Source organism: Bufo gargarizans, chromosome 5, assembly GCF_014858855.1.
Source record: "Bufo gargarizans isolate SCDJY-AF-19 chromosome 5, ASM1485885v1, whole genome shotgun sequence".
Classification (NCBI taxonomy): domain Eukaryota; kingdom Metazoa; phylum Chordata; class Amphibia; order Anura; family Bufonidae; genus Bufo; species Bufo gargarizans.
In genome coordinates, this window is record NC_058084.1 from 415,948,320 (window position 1) to 415,968,794 (window position 20,475).

The following is a 20,475-nucleotide window of genomic DNA, read 5'->3' on the forward strand; positions in this document are numbered from 1 at the left end:
CTATGATGTTCATCTGTTACTTAGTTTGTGATCTTATCCTTGCTCTTGCTCCGCTTAGACCCCTGCACTTAGTTAAGTAAGGACTGCCGTCCAGTTGGCGGCCATTGTTTAGAACGGATCATGCAAGTAGGTGAGGACAGTGGTGCGGGTGGAGTTCAGGGCTCACTGTTCCCTACTGGGATCCTACTGGATCAGTCAATTGAAGCAGTATGAATGCAGCCTGAGCTAGGAATTACACATGCAGATTCTATGGCACTTTATCTGAGCCAAACAGAGGAGTGGACACAGAAAGAAAGAAAAGTATAAAAGGAAAGACTGATCCCTCTCCTCTTTTGTTTCCACTTGTGTGTTAAAAAAAATAAAAAATAAATTGCCTAAGGCCACATTCATGTATTTTTTAATATTTTGTATCAGTATTTGTAAGCCCAAACACTGAATAGGTACATACTGTATCTTTCCATTATAAAGGGGGCATACATAGGACAGATAACATAACAGGGGCTGGTTTGGGATGTTTAGGCTGGGCCTGACAGCAGTACCGGGGCTACTGCCCAGATGGCCTGAGATCACAAGCCTCTATGCAGCCAATGTCAGATCACTGTAGATATAGGGTGCATCAACTCAGCATCAAAATGTACATTTACCATATCTGAAAAATTAGGTGACAATACCTATGGCACGTGTGATGACACTGATGAGAGGCTGTCTACACAGCAGCCAGAGCTACAGAAATAGCGGAGTTTCAGAAACAGCAGAGCCCCTGCCACTCAACCATTTCCGGGGCCCATTGAGATGGGATAATCCTTGTAGTGATATTAGGGTGACATATCCCCTTTAATAAATTCTGCACAAAAGGAACACTCAAAGATTTCATGTGTTCTTTATAATTTGGAGGGGGTCCCATTTATTAATATCACATTAACGAAGACTGACAGAGCAGACCGAGTCTGAAATAATATTTAATAGATGTTACCATATATTCTCCTCCAGAGCCATGACAGTGGACTGTACTACATGACAAAAAACAATAAATCTGATAAAAAAAAATCTGTACAGTTATGAGAACTGAAGCAAAGCAATTTTTGTATATTCACAACTTTATCGTGATGTACATTGTACAGAAGCACTTAAAACCCATAGTACAATCTCTCCATAGGGGTCTTTTTAATAGAAATAAAATACTAGAAATGATGCTTGACGTCTACCAGCCAATGGGGCAGGTAGTGAAGGGAACACAATGGAGACAGTTCAAATTCTTGTACTATTTCTGATGCAGGCAGGATTGGCCGTAAGGCGCCTTTGCTCTGCTGGTCGTTGGCAGAGATGTCTACTGTAGATGATCCGGACCCTGTTTTATGCCTTTATGGTACCAGTCTGCTGGTTGTATATACATACCGCCAGCATCTGGAGGTTTTCGATCCAAACAGCATTAAGCCAAGTGATCATCTTTGGTTAATTTTTTGCAGACTGGTCACATTATTTAAATAGTGATTTTATTTTTGGAAAATTGTTCTCAATAAAACAGCAATTTTTACTTGATGAAAGTCGATGGCAAATTTCATGTCTACTACTGATGTCATAAAGCCAGGATTCCTGAAATGTCTCAGTTTCATGGGGAATTCTATGTAGGCACCAGTTTTCAATCCCACATTGGAGGTTAAGTTCGACTCAGCTCAGTTCAAAGCCGGCAGCACATTCTATAGCGTAAAGCAGTTTGCTCCTCATAAGATTCTCATCATAAAACTCTGGAAGCTTGAGAAGGTTCATGCAGGTGCTTGCAGTGGGAAGTCGCTCCAGATCAGACCCCCCATTATGGATGCAGAAGGCAGGATACAGCTCCTAGAAGTCAGAAAATAAGAATGGGAATTAAGACACAGAAACCATATATTTGTCTGTGGCTATGCTAAGAGTCATATTGGATTTTGCTAATCACTTCCATCAGAATGCCAACCAGAATTCTTCGTTTTTCTGGCCAACTTAGACCAAAATAACAGACAATTGGAAAACCGTAATGAATGATAAAGATTATAAGTAATACACATCTATGGCTCAATATACCGATAAGAAATCATCGCCAGCATTTACGGTCAGCTATAAAAGTATTTAATTGCATTGCATTGGGGCTGATATGCCCCAATTGTCTTATAGGTGCAGGTCCCAGCGGTGGGAGAAAAGAGCCCCGCAAGTGAAGGAGGGCGCATATGCCCTCATTGTCCATGATGAGACAACCCCTTTAAGCTTAACATCTTTCTAGATTTCCATTATAAACAGTTATTTATACGTGCAAAATAATTTCAATATTTTACAATGATTTCCTGTTACCGGCAATCCAGTCCCCCCCTATTATAAAGCGTTATTTAGTGAAATAATGAACCTTTGTAACCTTCACATAAAGGCAACATTTCCACAAGGTTATTAACGCAGAAGAAGGCAACCATTTCAATACATCCCCCTGCCAAATTGCTGCGCTTCGGGGCCATCTCTCCATAGGTTATTGGCTTTTTCCACTTTAAAGGTTTAGTAATGTAGCAGGATGAAGTGCTACGGTAAAACGAGCGGCTGGCCAATGTGAAAACTGCATAATGAAACACATTACAAGCGGGAGACAACAGTTCACCAGTGGAGAGAAGCCATTTATTATTCTGACCTGACTGGAACTTCGCGATCTTACTCACTCGAATACAAATGTAGGTTTTTTTTCTGTATCTACGGCAACCTAATTTATTAAAGTTATTAAGCTTTAATTAGTTTTAGAAAATGCTATCTTGTAACATTTAATCTGGCTCCAAATGGGCTCTTAATTTGTTAATGGTCTAACCTTGTGATATCTAGAGTCTACAAACATTAAATAATGTCTGGGATTTGTCAGGGATGAGGCTCCCTACAGCCCTAAAGCACTGACTATTGCCAGCGTTTTAAGAGGAATACTTAGTATTCATTTTACAGAAGTGAGTGCCTTACAGTAAGACGGGACTTTAAGAATCATTCTTAAGATTGAATATACCATTTGGTGGAACATAAGACAATTTCAAGTTGTTCTGATTTTAATAACTTTTTAATAGCTTCTACGTGTTCAATCACCAGCGTCCAGCTCTGATATGACAGAAGTACCAGTGGCTAAACTCCCAAAAACCTTACCTGTCTAACGGACTTCGCAGAAAGGACATTTTCAGGAGAACCCAATTTAATGAGTATCGACTTTACTTTTTGGAAAACTCCTGTCATTTTGGCTTAGGAGTTGGTGGGCGGTCCTGTGCAGTGATTGGCGGTCTTCTCTCTCTCACTGTACTTGCAGAGACAGGTGCCAGTCACTGAATAAGACCGCCCACTGGACTGCTAAGCATAAAAAGAGCAGAGAATTAAATGACAAACACAAGTTATGCTATATCTTTTCCACAAAGCTATATATCAGTTTGCCAATTCCCTCTTGTTATGTAACGTGCTACCTGCAGATTGAATTGCATTTTAGAGGTTACCTTTAACCCCTTAAAGGGGTTGTCCGGGTTCAGAGCTGAACCCGGACATACCCTTATTTTCACCCCGGCAGCCCCCCTGAGCCTGGCATCGGAGCATCTCATGCTCCGATGCGCTCCAGTGCCCTGCGCTAGATCGCGCAGGGCACAGGCTCTTGTGTTTTCAATAACACACTGCCGGGCGGTAACTTCCGCCCGGCAGTGTGTTCGGTGACGTCACCGGCTCTGAGGGGCGGGCTTTAGCTCTGCCCTAGCCGTTTTACTGGCTAGGGCAGAGCCAAATCCCGCCCATCAGTGCTGGTGACGTCACCGGGCTGCCTGTCAGCCCCATAGAGAGCCCGGTACGTCACCGGAACTCAGAAAAATGCCTTTGCCCTGCGCGATTTAGCGCAGGGCAAAGGAGAGCATCGGAGCATGAACTGCTCCGATGCTCATGTCAGGGGGGCTGCCGGGGTGAAAATGGAGGGATGTCCAGGTTCAGCTCTGAACCTGGACAACCCCTTTAAGGACCGGGCTCATTTTCACCTTAAGGACCAAACAATTTTTTGCAAATCTGACCAGTGTGACTTTATGTGGTGATAACTTTATGTGGTGATAACGCTTTGACTTATCCAGGCCATTCTGAGATAGTTTTTTCGTCACATATTGTACTTAATGACATTGGTAAAATGGAGTAAAAAAAATACCAAATTTACCAAAATTTTTGAAACATTTGCACATTTTTAAGTTTCAATTTCTCTACTTCTATAATACATAGTAATACCTCCAAAAATAGTTATTACTTTACATTCCCCAAATGTCTACTTCATGTTTGAATAATTTTGGGAATGATATTTTATTTTTTGCGGATGTTACAAGGCTTAGAAGTAAATCTTGAAATTTCTCAGAAATTTTCAAAAACCAACTTTTTAAGGACCAGTTCAGGTCTGAAGTCACTTTGTGAAGCTTACATGATGGAAACCACCCAAAAATGACCCCATTCTAGAAACTACACCCCTCAAGGTATTCAAAACTGATTTTTACAAACATAGTTAACCCTTTAGGTGTTCCACAAGAATTAATGGAAAATAGATACACAATTTTAAAATTTCACTTTTTGGCAGATTTTCCATTTTAATATTTTTTTCCAGTTACAAAGCAAGGGTTAACAGCCAAACAAAACTTAATATTTATGGCCATGATTCAGTAATTTACAGAAACACCCCATATGTGGTCGTAAACTGCTGTATGGGCACACGGCAGGGCGCAGAAGGAAAGGAATGCCATACGTTTTTTGGAAGGCAGATTTTGCTGGACTGTTTTTTTTTTTACACCATGTCCCATTTGAAGCCCCCTGATGCACCCCTAGAGTAGAAACTCCATAAAAGTGACCCCATCTAAGAAACTACACCCCTCAAGGTATTCAAAACTGATTTTACAAACGTCGTTAACCCTTTAGGTGTTCCACAAGAGTTATTGCCAAATAGAGATGAAATTTCAGAATTTCAATTTTTTGGCAAATTTTCCATTTTAATCCATTTTTTTCAGTAACAAAGCAAGAGTTACCGTATTTTTCGCCGTATAAGATGCGAACCGTATAAGGTTTTTGGGGAGGAAAATAAGAAAAAATATATTTTTAACCAAAAGGTGTGCTGTGTGTTTGGTGGGTTTGGAACTAATGGTGGTCTGTGGATGGCACTATTACTGGGGATCTGTGGATGACGGACACTGTTATGGGGGGGATCTGTGGATGACGGACACTGTTATGGGGGGGGGATCTGTGGATGACGGACACTGTTATGGGGGGATACAAAAATGATGAACAGCTGGCACTCTGAAAAAATAGCGTGGTGCACGCGTCCTGAGATAACGATCTCACACAAATAATAAGAACGAACCGGCACTCACTGTCGTCTTCAAAGAAAATTGATGTCTTTATTGGTCACATACAATTGTGACTCGACGCGTTTCTGAAAGCGCAATTGTGATATATTGTGATTAAATCGGTCAATCACAATATATCACAATTGCGCTTTCAGATAATCGAACATGTGCCGCAACCCCGCAGAGGTGGTGATAGGGTTAAGATGTTGAAGAAGCGTGAATCCTATTGGATTCACACTTTGCAAACATTGGAGCCCAAAGGCTTGAACCGAGATTATGACCTTCATAGTTTCTTGTAAATCTCCAGGATACTTTGGATACATTATATACTTGTCATTATTTCTCTCTCCATTTATTATTATGTGCTTAAAATTGTCATTATAATTTTTATATTTTTTCTGGTCTTTTTGCAGAAAACTTGAAGACATCCCAGCGGCATCATCACAATCTGCATCATCCCTTAATATTGCTATCATTATATAGATATTTTTAGTAACATTATTATAATCACTATGGCGATTGTTGCGGCTGGGATCTTTTCTTCAATTGCATTTTGACTCTATTTGTTTTGTGTATCTCATTACCATGGCTATGTGACGTCACTTCCGCTTTGGCGGTCTATTTAAATCCCACATGTTCACTATGTTTGTATGCCATATCCATATCCATACGTTTGAGAAAGGCTCCAGACGTGAGTCGAAACGCATCGAGTCACAATTGTATGTGACCAATAAAGACATCAATTTTCTTTGAAGACGACAGTGAGTGCCGGTTCTTTCTTATTACTGTTATGGGGGGATCTGTGGATGACGGACACTGTTATGGGGGGGATCTGTGGATGACGGACACTGTTATGGGGGGGATCTGTGGATGACGGACACTGTTATGGGGGGGATCTGTGGATGACGGACACTGTTATGGGGGGAGCTGTGGCTTGCACTGTTACAGGGGGATCTGTGGCTGGCACTGTTACAGGGGGGGATCTGTGGATGGCACTGTTATATATGTGTCATCCACAGACCCTCCCAGCCCATAACTGTGCCATCCACAGATCCCCCGCCGCTCCAGTATACAAATATAAGATGTCTTATTCAATTAATAGTTATTAAACATGCCCCCCAACTCCTAATAGTACCTTACATCCTAACCGCTTCAGTACAATGGAGGCAGGCAGGCCGGGCGGCCGGCGCGTCACTCACTGACGTCACTTGCCTGCGCCGCTTGCTTCATTCATAAAGTAGGCGGCGCAGGCACGTGACATCAGGGAGTTACGCTGCCGCCCGCCCGGCCTGCATTGTACTGAAGCTCTTAGGATTTAAGGTACTATTAGGAATAAAGGGGCATATTTAATAACTATTAAATAAGACATATTATATTAGTATACTGGAGGGGCGGGGCTATAGTACAGTGACTGCACCGCCCCACCGCTATTGCCGGCCCCAGCTCCTCCTCCCAGTCCCTCCCCGAGTCCCCGCTCGCTTTACATCGCAGCTTGCGATGTAAAACTGACAGCATTTGCCGTATAAGACGCAGGGGCATTTTCCCCCCATTTTGGGGGGAGAAAAAGTGCGTCTTATACGGCGAAAAATATGGTAACAGTCAAACAAAACTCAATATTTATGGCCCTGATTCTGTAGTTTACAGAAACACCCCATATGTGGTCGTAAACTGCTGTACGGGCACACGGCAGGGCGCAGAAGGAAAGGAATGCCATACGGTTTTTGGAAGGCAGATTTTGCTAGACTGTTTTTTTTTTGACACCATGTCCCATTTGAAGCCCCCCTGATGCACCCCTAGAGTAGAAACTCCAAAAAAGTGACCCCATTTTAGAAACTATGGGATAGGGTGGAAGTTTTGTTGGTACTAGTTTAGGGTACATATGATTTTTGGTTGCTCTATATTACACTTTTTGTGAGGCAAGGTAACAAGAAATAGCTTTTTTGGCCTGTTTTTTTTTTTTTTTTGTTATTTACAACATTTATCTGACAGGTTAGATCATGTGGTATTTTTATAGAGCAGGTTGTCACAGACGCGTCGATACCTAATATGTATACAATTTTTTTATTTATGTAAGTTTTGCACAATGATTTCATTTTTTAAACAAAAAAATCATGTTTTAGTGTCTCCATAGTCTGAGAGCCATAGTTTTTTCAGTTTTTTGGCGATTATATAAAGGTAGGGTCTCATTTTTTGCGGGATGAGATGACTGTTTGATTGACACTATTTTGGGGTGCATATGACTTTTTGATCGCTTGCCATTACACTTTTTGTGATGTAGGGTGACAAAAAATGGATTATTTAGCACAGTTTTTATTTTTTATGGTGTTCACCTGAGGGGTTAGGTCATGTGATATTTTTATAGAGCCGGTCGATACGGACGCGGCGATACCCAATATGTATACTTTTTTTTATTTATGCAAGTTTTACACAATAACAGCTTTTTTAAAACAAAAAAAATGATGTTTTAGGCTACTTTCACACTTGCGGCAGTGTGATCCGGCGGGCAGATCCGCCGCTGACTGAAAGCCTTTGTGAGACGGATCCGGATATGTCTCACAAATGCATTGCAAGGACGGATCCGTCTCTCCGCTTGTCATGCGGACAGACGGATCCGGCACTAATACATTCCTATGGGAAAAAATGCCGGATCAGGCATTCAGGCAAGTCTTCAGTATTTTTCGCTGGAGATAAAACCGTAGCATGCTACGGTTTTATCTTTTGCCTGATCAGTCAAAACGACTGAACTGAAGACATCCTGATGCAAACTGAACCGATTACTCTCCATTCAGAATGCATGGGGATATGCCTGATCAGTTCTTTTCCGGTATAGAGCCCCTGTGACGAAACTCTATGCTGGAAAAGAAAAACGCAAGTGTGAAAGTACCCTTAGTGTCTCCATATTCTGAGACAGTTTTTTTTATTTTTTGGGCGATTGTCTTAAGTAGGGGCTCATTTTTTGCAGGATGAGGTGACTGTTAGATTGGTACTATTTTGATGGGCGTACGCCTTTTTGATCGCTTGCTGTTGTACTTTTTGTGATGTAAGGTGACAAAAAAATGGTTTATTTAGCACAGTTGTTTTTTTTTATGGTATTCATCTGAGGGGTTAGGTCATGTGATATGTTTATAGAGCTGGTCGATACGGACGCAACGATACCTAATATGTCTATATGTCTTTTCCCTATTTTTTTAACTTTATTTTTACGTTTTTTTTTTTTTTACTTGAAATTTTTAATTTTTGGGGTAAAACTTTAATTTTTTAACCTTTTTTTTTTCACTTTATTTTTTGTCCCACTATGGGACTTCAACATTACAGGGTCTGATCCTTGTTTCAATACAGCACAATACATCTGTATTGTGCTGTATTGAACTGTTAGTGTCTTACACTGTAAGACGCTAACAGTTGCCTAGGAGACCCAGCTTCCGTAGTTAACAGGCCCCAAGCCTCGGAATGGCTTGGGGCTGCCATGGCAACGATCGAGTCCCCGCCACAGCACAGCGGGGACCCGATCCATCAGGTGAGGGAGCGCAAACCTCCCATATGCCGCGGTCAGCGCTGACCGCGGCATATGAGGGGTTAATCCACCGGCATCGGCGTTATCGCCGATGCTGGTGGATGCAGCACGGATCCGGCGGTCAGTAACCGCGGATCGTCCTCGAGCGCTAAGTGCCGGCGTTTGAGGACGAGCCATCTCGTCCTGGGGCGTTAAGGTGTTAAAGGGGTTTTGATAAAGGTGTTTGATAAAGGCTGTGGATCAGCCGAAACGTCACGACCTGTTGCACGCTTGTTCACTTGGCGGTTCCCATTAAAGGGTTTTTATACCGGACATGCTGCCTCCATCTTCTTTCCTGGGATTTGTTACGCAGGAGCCCTGATGAATCTTGGACTCCAGGTAGGCTGTTGCATACCGGACGACCTCAAGATCTGGCGAGTGCGATTCCACAACTATTTTTTGTTACTATCTTCAGGATAGGTCATCAGTATTTGATCAGTGGGGTTCTGATATCTCCACTCCGGTGAGTGCCATGGCCTCTTCAGTTTTCCGGGCATAGGGACATTGTATAGTGGCTGTGCTTGGTATTGCAGGGCCTATTCACTTAAATTGGACTGAGCTACACCTAGGCCTGTGATGGCTAACCTCCGGCACTCCAGCTGTGGTAAAACTAGGATTCCCAAGATGCACACTTGCTTGGCTGTTCTCAGAACTCCATAGAAATAAGTGGAGCATGCTGGGAGTCGTAGTTTCACCACAGCTGGACTGCCAGAGGTTAGCCATCACAGACCTAGGCCATGTGACTGATGAACGTGACGTCACTGACCTAGGCTGGAGCGTCATGTCTTCTTCAGACAGCTGAGCAGCGTGGGTGCCAGGAACTGGACCCCCCCCCCCATCAATCTAATATTGATGACCTATCCCATCAATATCAAAATCCAGGAAAAGTCTATCCATAAATATGAGAAGGACCTGGAGAGATGTGGTCATCCCTGTATATATTTGGCCCATAGCTTTACAATATTATTTGATTTTGAACAAAGGTAATCAGATACAGAAACAGGCTTCTTCTACTTTAAAAAACGGCAAATTGGACACTCAGAATATAAACGTCAGATTATACTGGCGACAGGCAGGAAAATCCAATGCTGCAGATCACTGTATCAACCAGTTATGTTCTACGACTGGGAAAAACAGCTGAAGTTGCCAGATAACGATTTCATGGCTATGGCCAGCCTGGTTCTTGCAGTAGCTAGAGAGGACTATCCCCAGAGGTATTGAGGACTAGCGCGGTCAATACATCTCTTGACTGGATATACTGTAGCTCTGGGGGAAAAAGTGGACTATGAAGTGTGAACCCTTCTTCTTGTGATCATAAATAATAGGCGGCTATTTCTGTTTCCAGTTGAACATGGTACAAAGTCGTCCATCATGCCGTTCCACAAGCCCGAGCACATCTCCACACCTTTAAGGAATATTTGTAAATGGTGAACAATGGATATTGCAAAAATAATGACCACTTTAACAAGCCGACAATAGGCATTAAGATGTCCCTTGTGTACAGTACCCATTCATGTGCTAGAGATAAACTGTGTCAATCTTTACCCTCGTGCTATATACTGTGGCTATATTTGGCCTGGCCATTATTTATAGGGGCGGCAGGTAATTCACAGATAACATCGGGACATTACTCAAACTCATTTAAAGCTATTTAAACAAATAAAACATCCATAAGGGATTAGGCAGAACAAACATGCTCACTTCTCTATTTATCCAGCACATAAATAGCCTGATCTCGTCCACACCCCGCTCTGAATGGAAAAGGTCTAATTATTCACTAATCGCTGTCTAGTGGGCGCTTTCATGTTCAATTTCAATGCTTCCTATAGATCTGATCTGTTCATTCTGGTCTATTCACGTTTATTTATCTGGGGTTAGAGCCAAGCTCTCTCACTATCGGTAGTTCAGCTAAGCCTCAAATTGCCTTTTAATGTAGAAGGTCGTGAACTATAAGGGCCACTTAAAGGGTGTGAAGATAAGAACGCCTACTGCCACTGAGGGTCGCTACATGCTACAAACACCTGATTCAGCTGGGTTTAGACAGACCATGGCTAATCAAAGATGCCCATCAGCCGACAAAGGGGCATTTGCTCGTTCCTCGCCTTATCGATTATATGGGCCAATTATCGGGAGCGAGCATTCCTATAAGCACTTATTCCCCATAATTGGCCTGAAAATCATAAGATCTAATAGGGCGTAAGGGTCCTTTTACACTTTATGTACGAGCGATATGTGACTGTTTTAAAAGGGGTTTCCGGGATTTCTATGGTTTTTAACAGATATACTCATGTAGTTGCTTACCTCATGCACATCTTCCCCAAGCTTTTTCTTCCAGTTTGACCCGTTTTCACCACATAAACAAATCACTCTGGACTGTATATATCCAGTATGTAGCACTTCCTGGCAGCGCTTGCGCTGCAAGCTCTCCATTCATTGCTATGGGAGGTCCAAAAATAGCTGAGCACTTACAGTGCGCTCTCCTTCACTTTTGGGGACAAATTCTAGAGATAGAAGTGGGTTCCAGAGTTGGGACACACACCTATCGGACATTTGTGGCATATCCAAGTGATATGAAAAAAATATTCAGAGGGGACTACCCCTCCTAATCTATTCCACATGCATACAGAAGTAAACGGACCTTAATGTTTTGAACTATATTAAAGACTTTACTACTGATGACCTATCCTCTGGTGTTTGCTCTGGTATCCTCTGGATAGGTCATTAGTATCTGATTGGTAGAGGTCTGACACTTGGAACCCCCTTTTATCAGTTGTTTTAGAAGGCACCGGCACTTGCATTAGCACCATGGCCTTCTCTCAGGTTTCCCTAGGCTATGTGACGTCACGTTCATCAGTCACATGGCCTAGGCGCAGCTGAGCCCCATTGAAGTGAATGATGCCGAGCTGCGATACCAAGCACAGCCGCTATTAAGTGAATGGCACTGTGCTTGGGGAGCAGAGAGAAGGTCAAGGCACTCACACAACCTTCGATGCCTTCTCAAACAGCTGATCAGTAGGGGGTCACAGGTGTCAGACCCCCATTGATCAGATACTGATCAGTAAAGTCCTGGAAAACTCTTTTAAAAGTTTTTCCCATCCGAGAATGTCAGAGATTCAGGATCGGACCTCTGGGGCCCAATCATTCTGAGAGTGAAATGATTCCCTGCACAACAGGCGATCCCCACCGCAAGCTGTACAGAGGACTGCAGCGCAGTCAGATTCAACAGATGTAGTCAGACCACCGCTAATCAGAGAGAACAACCATAAGTAGTAACCCGCACATTAAAGTGGCACTGAAATGACAAACTGGCACTTTAAATAAAGTCATTAGAGATGCCAATTGATACCATTCTCCTAGTGAAGGCCTGGTGGAGATGTGATAATTGGCAAGGCTGTCCTACCTGCTAATGGACATCTACAATAGACCTACATTTAGACAAGTATTCTTATCTTAAAGTGGTTTTGCCATCTCAGACAATGGGGGCATATTGCTAGGATATGCCTCCATTGTCTGATAAGTGCGCTCCCATTCACTTCTACGGGAGCAGCGCTTGGTGGTGGACAGACCCTAGGAAATCCGGGGCCCTCCAGCCACAGCTCTCCCCGCTCTGTTCTCCTTGTAGGTGCGGGTCCTAGAGGTGGTACCTGCAACTATCAGACAATGGGGGCATATCCTAGCGATATGCCCCCATTGTCTGAGATGGGAATACCCCTTTAAGCATTTTATGGCATAAGCACAGAATGTGCTGTCACTGCATGAAAAGTGTGGGTGTCGGATTTACACATCCCTCAGCCGACAGAATCTAAAATCTATTGGCTCTCAAAAATGAACAATACTATAGCGCTTACTTTAAAACCTAATAATGGAGGCCGAGAACAGCTTGTCACAAATTTCAGTAGTTTTCTCTTCTCCTCATCAGTAAAGTTTTCCACGACTCTCCAGAAAACTTTGATCACTGGATGATCAGCAGAGTATCCGCCTGAAAGGAAAATGCAGTAGAGACATTAAACCAGGGAGTATTCTACCCATTAAGCATCTGGATGTGTGCATTCCTATTACCCATCGGCTGTACTTGCAGTGGCACAGAAGCTAATGATTTGTGCATGTATCCATCATGTGTTATGATGTGACCCACTATTAATAGACACTAAACATTTGTATAGCTTTTTGGCTACTTTTAGGGGGGAAACTGGACTCCTGTGATTTCTCTGAGTTAAACAATAATATACAGTTGAAACCAGAAGTTTACATACACTATATAAAAAGACACATATGCATGTTGTTCTCAATATCTGGGAGGAAAGGGATGCAAATAAGCTCTTCACAAGCTCGGCTTCATTTTAAATCAGATCATTTTTATTTGATTTTTCCGAAAATCACAAAAATACAAAGGAAGATAGTCCGTACAGCATACATGCAACAGTTGATGACAAAAATACCATAGCATTACACGATCGGACAAATCGTTACTTTCATGAGTATCTCAAGTAACATCAACCATGGTACAAGAAGTACATAAAATCACGTAGTCCAGTTACAAAGTATACCTGTTACAAAACCGCATTTCCCATCCAATAATTTATAAACGGTAAACCAACCCTCCCTACCCAACTAAAGCCCAGCCCCCCCCCCCCCCCCCGCATACATCCAGAGTAAAATAGGATAGAGGAGATATAAAGCACACAAACAAAAACTGTGCCTCTACCTACCCCATAGTCCGACTACGAGGAGAAGCTAAACCAGACACTGTACCCTGCATTTCTCCCAGTTATCCCATATTTTGTCAAACTTCCCAGCACAGTTTCTTTTAACATACACACTTTTCTCTAAGCGTAATATATCTGACATTCTATTGAGGAATTCTCCCCTAGTCGGAGACTAAGGTCTAAGCCAAAATCTAGCTATTAGTTTCCTAGCTTGAAATAGCAGACGCTGTACTCCCAAACGATGATGGCGATTTTTGATGTCTAATATCCTGACCACACATGCTCTTGGACCAGGCGGAACTGCAATATTATATGCGTCTTTTATTAGGGCCAAAACCGCGGACCAAAAATTCCGGAGCTCCGCACAATCCCAGAACATGTGTAACAAGGATGCAGGGCCCCTGCCACATCTAGGACAATCCACATCTTCCCCGAACACCTATCCGGCATAAAAAATCTGGCGTCCTATACACCCGGTGTATTAAAAACAGCTGGGACATACGCTGCCCCTCGCAAACTGACAGTTGTGGAGTGAGCGCCAAAAGCGATTTCAACTGCTCTTCTGAGATCGGCCCGACCTCCCTTTCCCATTTAGATTTGACTGCTAAGACCTCTTGTTTCAGTGATTTCACATACAAGTTCCTGTAGACAGAGGATATCAGACCGCCTGAGGAGCTGTTTGTGAGAAGTTGCTGAAACAACGGGACCATAGTGCATTTAACGACACGGATTTAGCCTGTGTCTGAAAGGCATGACGAAGTTGTAAAAATTGATAGAAGGCCGTGTGCGGGAGATCCAAATTCATTTCTCAACTGTTCAAAGGACTTAAAAACGGCACTCTGAAGTGGACATAAATATCTCACTCCTTTGCGCTCCCAGGGTGAAAAGCCATCTAACTGGAATAGTTCAGGAAGGTGCAGATTTCTCCAAATAGGGGAAAATTGCGTAAACCCCTTTACTGATAACAGCGCCCGGCTTTTTTGCCAAACCTTGTGCATCATAAAAAGTGTAGGGTGCCCCGACAGCTTACCAACAATTCCGCTGTTTTCCAATAGAGCCACCGGAGAACTGTGCCCAATAATATGTGCCACCAATCTGGCTGAGGCAACATCTCCAGGAGTCCTCCCCCATCCCCTCAACTGTTGCAACTGGGCTGAGATGTAATACAGCCATGCATTTGGTACTGCAAGCCCTCCCTCCTCTTTTCCTCTCTGCAGAGTGTCCAGTCTAATACGCGCTTTTTTATGGCGCCCACAAGCTCGGCTTCTAATGCCACCAGATGTAAGGCCACTATCCTATAAGTCAATGTTCAGCTCTTAAAATAAGCCTTGATACATGACTCGGATATTAAATAAGCCAGCACCTCATCTGCAGACAGCTGTTTCGGGGTGATTGCCCCTCATCAGTGCAGAGCAGAGAGTACTGGCTTAACTGGGTGAGAGGCCTGTGTCTGGGGGGAACTAATTCTCCTTAGGGAGAGAGCACCTTAATCAGTGTGAGGAGACTTATAGGCCATACATGCTCCTCTGGAATTCTGGGAGGGAAGGAATGCAAATGAGCTCTTAACAAGATCTGCCTCAATATCCAAATCATGTCTCAAGGCTTATTTTAAGAGCTGAACATTGACTTATAGGAGAGTGGCCTTACATCTGGTGGCATTAGAAACCGAGCTTGTTAAGAGATTATTTGCATCCCTTTCCTCCCAGATATATCTGCCTTACATCTGGTGGCATTAGAGGCAGAGCTTGTTAAGAGCTCATTTGCATCCCTTCCCTCCCAGAATTCCAGAGAAGCATGTATGGCCTATAAGTCTCCTCACACTGATTAAGGTGCTCTCTCCCTAATGAGAGTTAGTTCACAGGCCTCTCACCCAGTTAAGCCAGTACTCTCTGCTCTGCACTGATGAGGGGCAATCACCCCGAAACAGCTGTCTGCAGATGAGGTGCTGGCTTATTTAATATCCAAGTCATGTCTTAAGGCTTATTTTAAGAGCTGAACATTGACTTAGAGGATAGCGGCCTTACATCTGGTGGCATTAGAGGCAGAGCTGGTTAAGTTCTCAATATCTGACATGAAATCAGAATAAACCTTTCTAGTTTTTGGTAAATTAGGATTACCATCAGTATTATTATTTGCCAAATGCCAGAATAATGAGAGAGAGAGAATGTTCTAAGACATTTTTATTACTTTCTGCAAAGTCTATATACATTTCATTAATATTTGGTACCATTGCCCTTAAACTGTATGACTTGGTCAAACGTTTTGGATATCCTTCCACAAGCTTCTCACAATAGCTGGTCGAAACGGAGCCATGTTTGTTGGTCGCCTTGCTCGCACCTGCCTTTTCAGCTTTGTCCATAAACTTTCAATAGGATTGAGATCAGGGCTTTGTGAAGTCCACTCCAAAACATTGACTTTGTTATCCTCAAGCCACTTTGTAACCAGTTTGGCAGTATGCTTCGGGTCATTGTCCATTTGGAAAAACCATTTCTGCCCAAGCTTTAAAGGGGTATTCCCATTGCATACAATGGGAGCATATCGCTACGATATGCCCCCATTGTCTGATAGGTGCGGGTCCCACCTTTGGGGCCCGCACCTACAACGAGAACGGAGCGGGAAAAGCTGTGGCTGGTGGACCCCGGATTTCCCAGGTTCCATCCACCACCAAGTGCTGCTTCCATAGAAGTGAATCGGAGCGCACGCGCTGCCCCTGCTCCTATTCATTTCTATGGGGAAGACTGAAATAGCCGAGCCAGCGCTCATAGAAATGAATGAAAGGCGGGTGCGCATGTGCAGTGCGCCCTCCGTTCATTTCCCCGCTCCGTTCTCATTGTAGTAGCATCTATCAGACAATGGGGGCATATCCTAGCAATATGCCCCCATTGTCTGAGATGGGAAAACCCCTTTTATTTCCTGGCTGATGTCTTGAGATGTTGCTTCATTAGTTCCACATAATCTTTCCTCATGATGCCATCTATTTTGTGAAGTGCACCAGTCCCTCCTGCACCCCATAACATGATGCTGCCACCCCTGTGTTTCACAGTCGGGATGGTGTTTTTAGGCTTCCAAGCCTCTCCCTTTTTCCTCCAAACGTAATGATGGTCATTATAGCCAAAAAGTTTAATTTTAGTTTCGTCAGACCACAAGACATGTCTCTAAAAATTGAGGTCTTTGTTCCTGTGTGCATTTGCAAACATTATTCTGGCTTTTTTATGTTTCTTTTGGAGTAATGGCTTCTTCCTGGCAGAGAGGCCTTTCAGCCCATGGGGATACAGTACTCGTTTCACTGTGGATATAGACACAATCTTACCAGCTTCCGCCATCATCTTCATAAGGTCTTTTGCTTTTGTTCCTGGGTTGATATGCACATGTCGGACCAAAGCATGTTCATCTCTGGGACACAGAACCAGTCTCCTTCCTGAGCGGTATGATGGCTGGACATTCCCATCTTGTTTGTACTTACGTATAATTGTTTGTACAGATGAACGAGGCACCTTCAGGTATCTTGAAATGGCACCCAAGGTTGAGCCAGACTTATGCAAGTCCACAATTCTCTTCCTGATATCTTGGCTGATTTCTATAGACTTTCCCATGATGCTACACAAAGCAGCAGTGTGTTTCAGGTGTGCATTTACATACACCCACAGGTGTGTCTCTAATTAACTCAGATGTTGCCAACAAACCTAACAGAAGCTTCCAAACACATGACATCATCATATGGGCAGTCCAAAATTGTTTAAAGGCATAGTAATCTTAGTGTATGTAAACTTTTGACATTGCAGAAAGTAATAAAAATGCCTTAAAACATTCTCTCTCTCATTATTCTGGCATTTGGCAAATAATTATGGTAATCCTAATTGACCAAAACCAGGAAAGGTTTATTCAGATTTTAAAGGGAACCTGTCATTGGGATTTTGGGTATAGAGCTGAGGACATGGGTTGCTAGATGGCCGCTAGCACATCCGCAATACCCAGTCCCCATAGCTCTGTGTGCTTTTATTGTGTAAAAAACCCGATTTGATACATATGCAAATTAACCTGAGATGAGTCCTGTCCCTGACTCATCTCACATACAGGACTCATCTTAGGTTAATTTGCATATGTATCAAATCGTTTTTTTTACACAATAAAAGCACACAGAGCTATGGGGACTGGGTATTGTGGATGTGCTAGCGGCCATCTAGCAACCCATGTCCTCAGCTCTATACACAAAATCCCGGTGACAGGTTCCCTTTAAGTCAGATATTGAGGAAAAGATGCACATGTGTCTTTTTATATAGTGTATGTAAACTTCTGGTTTCAACTGTATATCCCATGCTGGGGGAGGAGAAAATATCAAACGTGAAAAATCTGCTTTAATTTAAATGCAAAATCCAAATTATGTGTTGTTCATGCTGGTATAGGAGCCTGCTGTGCTGAGGTCACCCATCTCAGCCAACGATTGGGACTGGGAAGTAGAGACCACTAGGGACCCTGTAAGCCTGGAGCGGAAGCAGCATGGTATCCGCCTTACAAGTGTTTTCCCCCTGCTGATCAACTCATTTAATCCATTTCCCGTTGAACCTTTTTCCTCAAGGGCAAGTTTTGCTATATTTTCTTAAAGGAAATGTCCAGCCCCTCTGTCCCACTCAATCTGACATTGGCATGCAGCGACGCTGCTGCATATCAGATGGGACAGTGGCTGAAGCAACCATCCGACACCCAGCAAGCAGTGTATACATGTCCTATTAATTAGAATAGACGGCCAGGAGGGCTGCCCTATCCGATGTGCAGCAGCATCTCTCCATGCCGATGTCAGATTGGGTGGGAGAGACGGGTTGAAAAATGTCTTTAAGGTGACAGATGTGTCAGGCTATATTTCACAATTTAGGTTCAAGGTTGCCCAAATTTAATGTTCTTAATATTCTACATCCTCCATTAAATAAATACCTGAATAGTTTGTGAAAGACTTCAGATCATCAAGACAGATTGGAACCTGTGCCCCAGAAATTAAGACCTAGAGGAAAGAAAACATTGTCAAAAAGTGATTACAGACCACCTCTTTAATCTGGGACTCTTACTGCAGTGATCTACTACAGGGGTCTTGCTCAGAAGACCACTGCAAACAGCTGGTTTTGACGGGGAAACTTTCAGTAGGTTCGAAATGTAGTATTGTAGGTGGCTGTTTAAATGAATGGCGATCCATGTAATTCATCGATGGATCAGATCGTCTAGAGCTGCTGCTGGTTAGCTGCTATCAATTCTATCCTATGTGAGGGGCATATGGAAATGGGCTGTCAAGAGGAAATAAACCCATGTAAAGTGAACCGGTCATGTTGAACATGGTGTTTGATCTACATGGCACAGTACAGGAGGATCTGAGCAGATTATAGTTTTCTGGGAAAAGATTAGTATTTTATACATTTAAACCTCTGCTCTATGTCTGTGGGTGGTCCCTACATAGTGGCTGAGAGTTGTCTGTGTACGCACAATTATAAAGGGTCTTATTCAATAAGACCACCCACTGGACTCCTAAGCACTGAAAGATCTAAATTTAAAGGGAGTGTCACCACAATTCTGGACTGTTAACTGCAGCACTATGTGAGTAGTACTGCAGATATGGAGCCCAGATCACAATTTTTTATTTTCCTTCTGTCCCCCATTACCTTGCTGTCAGGGTTTAACCCTTTCTACCCCGGGCCAGTTTTCGCTCTTCTGCCCAGGCCATTTTTTGCAAATCTGACATGTGTCACTGTATGTGGTAATAACTTTTACTTATCCAGGACATTCTGACACTGTTTTCTCGTGACACATTGTACTTAAAGACTAAATTTGAGTCAATATATTTTTCCTTTCTTTACAAAAAAAAAATCCAAAATGTACCAAAAATTGGGGAAAATTCACAATTTTGTAAATTAGAATTTCTCTACTTTTAAGACAGATAGTAATGCCTCATAAAATAGTTATCAGTCATCATTCCTTATATGTCTGCTTTAAGTTGGCATCATTTTGTAAATGTCATTTTATTTTTTTAGGACGTTCGAAGGCTTAGAAGTTTAGAAGCCATTTTTCTAATTTTCAACAAAATTTCCAAAACCATTTTGTTAAGCACTAATTCAGTTATAAAGTGATTTTGAGGGGCTTACATAATGGAAACCACCCATTAATGATGCCATTTTAGAAACTACACCCCTCAAATAATTCGAAAACTGATGTTACAAACTTTGTTAACCCTTTAGGTGTTCCACAAGAATTAAAGGAAAATGGAGGCGAAATTTCAACATTTAATTTTTTATGCAGATTTTTCATGTTAATAAATTTTTTCTTGCAACACAGCAAGGGTCAACAGCAAACTAAACCTCAATATGCATTACTCTGATTCTGCAGTTTACAGAAATACCCCATATGTGGCGGTAAACTGCTCTATGGGCACATGGCAGTGGTCAGAAGGAAAGGAGCGCCAGCGTATTTTGGAGGCAGATTTTGCTAGAATGGTTTTTGGGCACCATTTTGTATTTGAAGAGACCTTGACGTACCCCTACAGTGGAAACCCTCAAAAAGTGACCCCATTTTGGAAACTACACCATTTAAAGAATATATTAAGGGGGTTACTGAGCAGTTTGAACCCCCAAGCGTTTTACGGAATTTCAAAAACACTTGGCTGTGAAAATTAAAAGTTTCATTTCTTCCAATAAAATGTTGCTTTAGCCCCAAATTTTTCATATTCACAAGGGGTAACAGGAGTAAAAGCACCCCAAATGTGTTACCCATTTTCTCCTGAATATAGCAATACCCCATATGTGGTGGTAAATTTCTGTGGGGGCTCATGGCAGGACTCAGAACGGAAGGAGCGCCATATGGCTTTTGCAGGGCAGATTTTTACAGGATTGGTTTATGGGCA

At 42.7% G+C, this 20,475-nt stretch overlaps 1 protein-coding gene across 1 annotated transcript in view; it reads right to left on the reverse strand.

Annotated features, from left to right (window-relative positions):
* Positions 1–941: 941 nt before the first annotated feature.
* Positions 942–20,475, reverse strand: part of LOC122938715 (ubiquitin-protein ligase E3C-like) — a 163,438-nt gene continuing 143,904 nt past the window's right edge. Inside the window, 3 exon segments of the mRNA XM_044294414.1 lie at positions 942–1,839; positions 12,738–12,868; positions 18,525–18,591. Coding sequence (XP_044150349.1) covers positions 1,669–1,839; positions 12,738–12,868; positions 18,525–18,591 — 369 coding nt within the window. The 3' untranslated portion in view covers positions 942–1,668.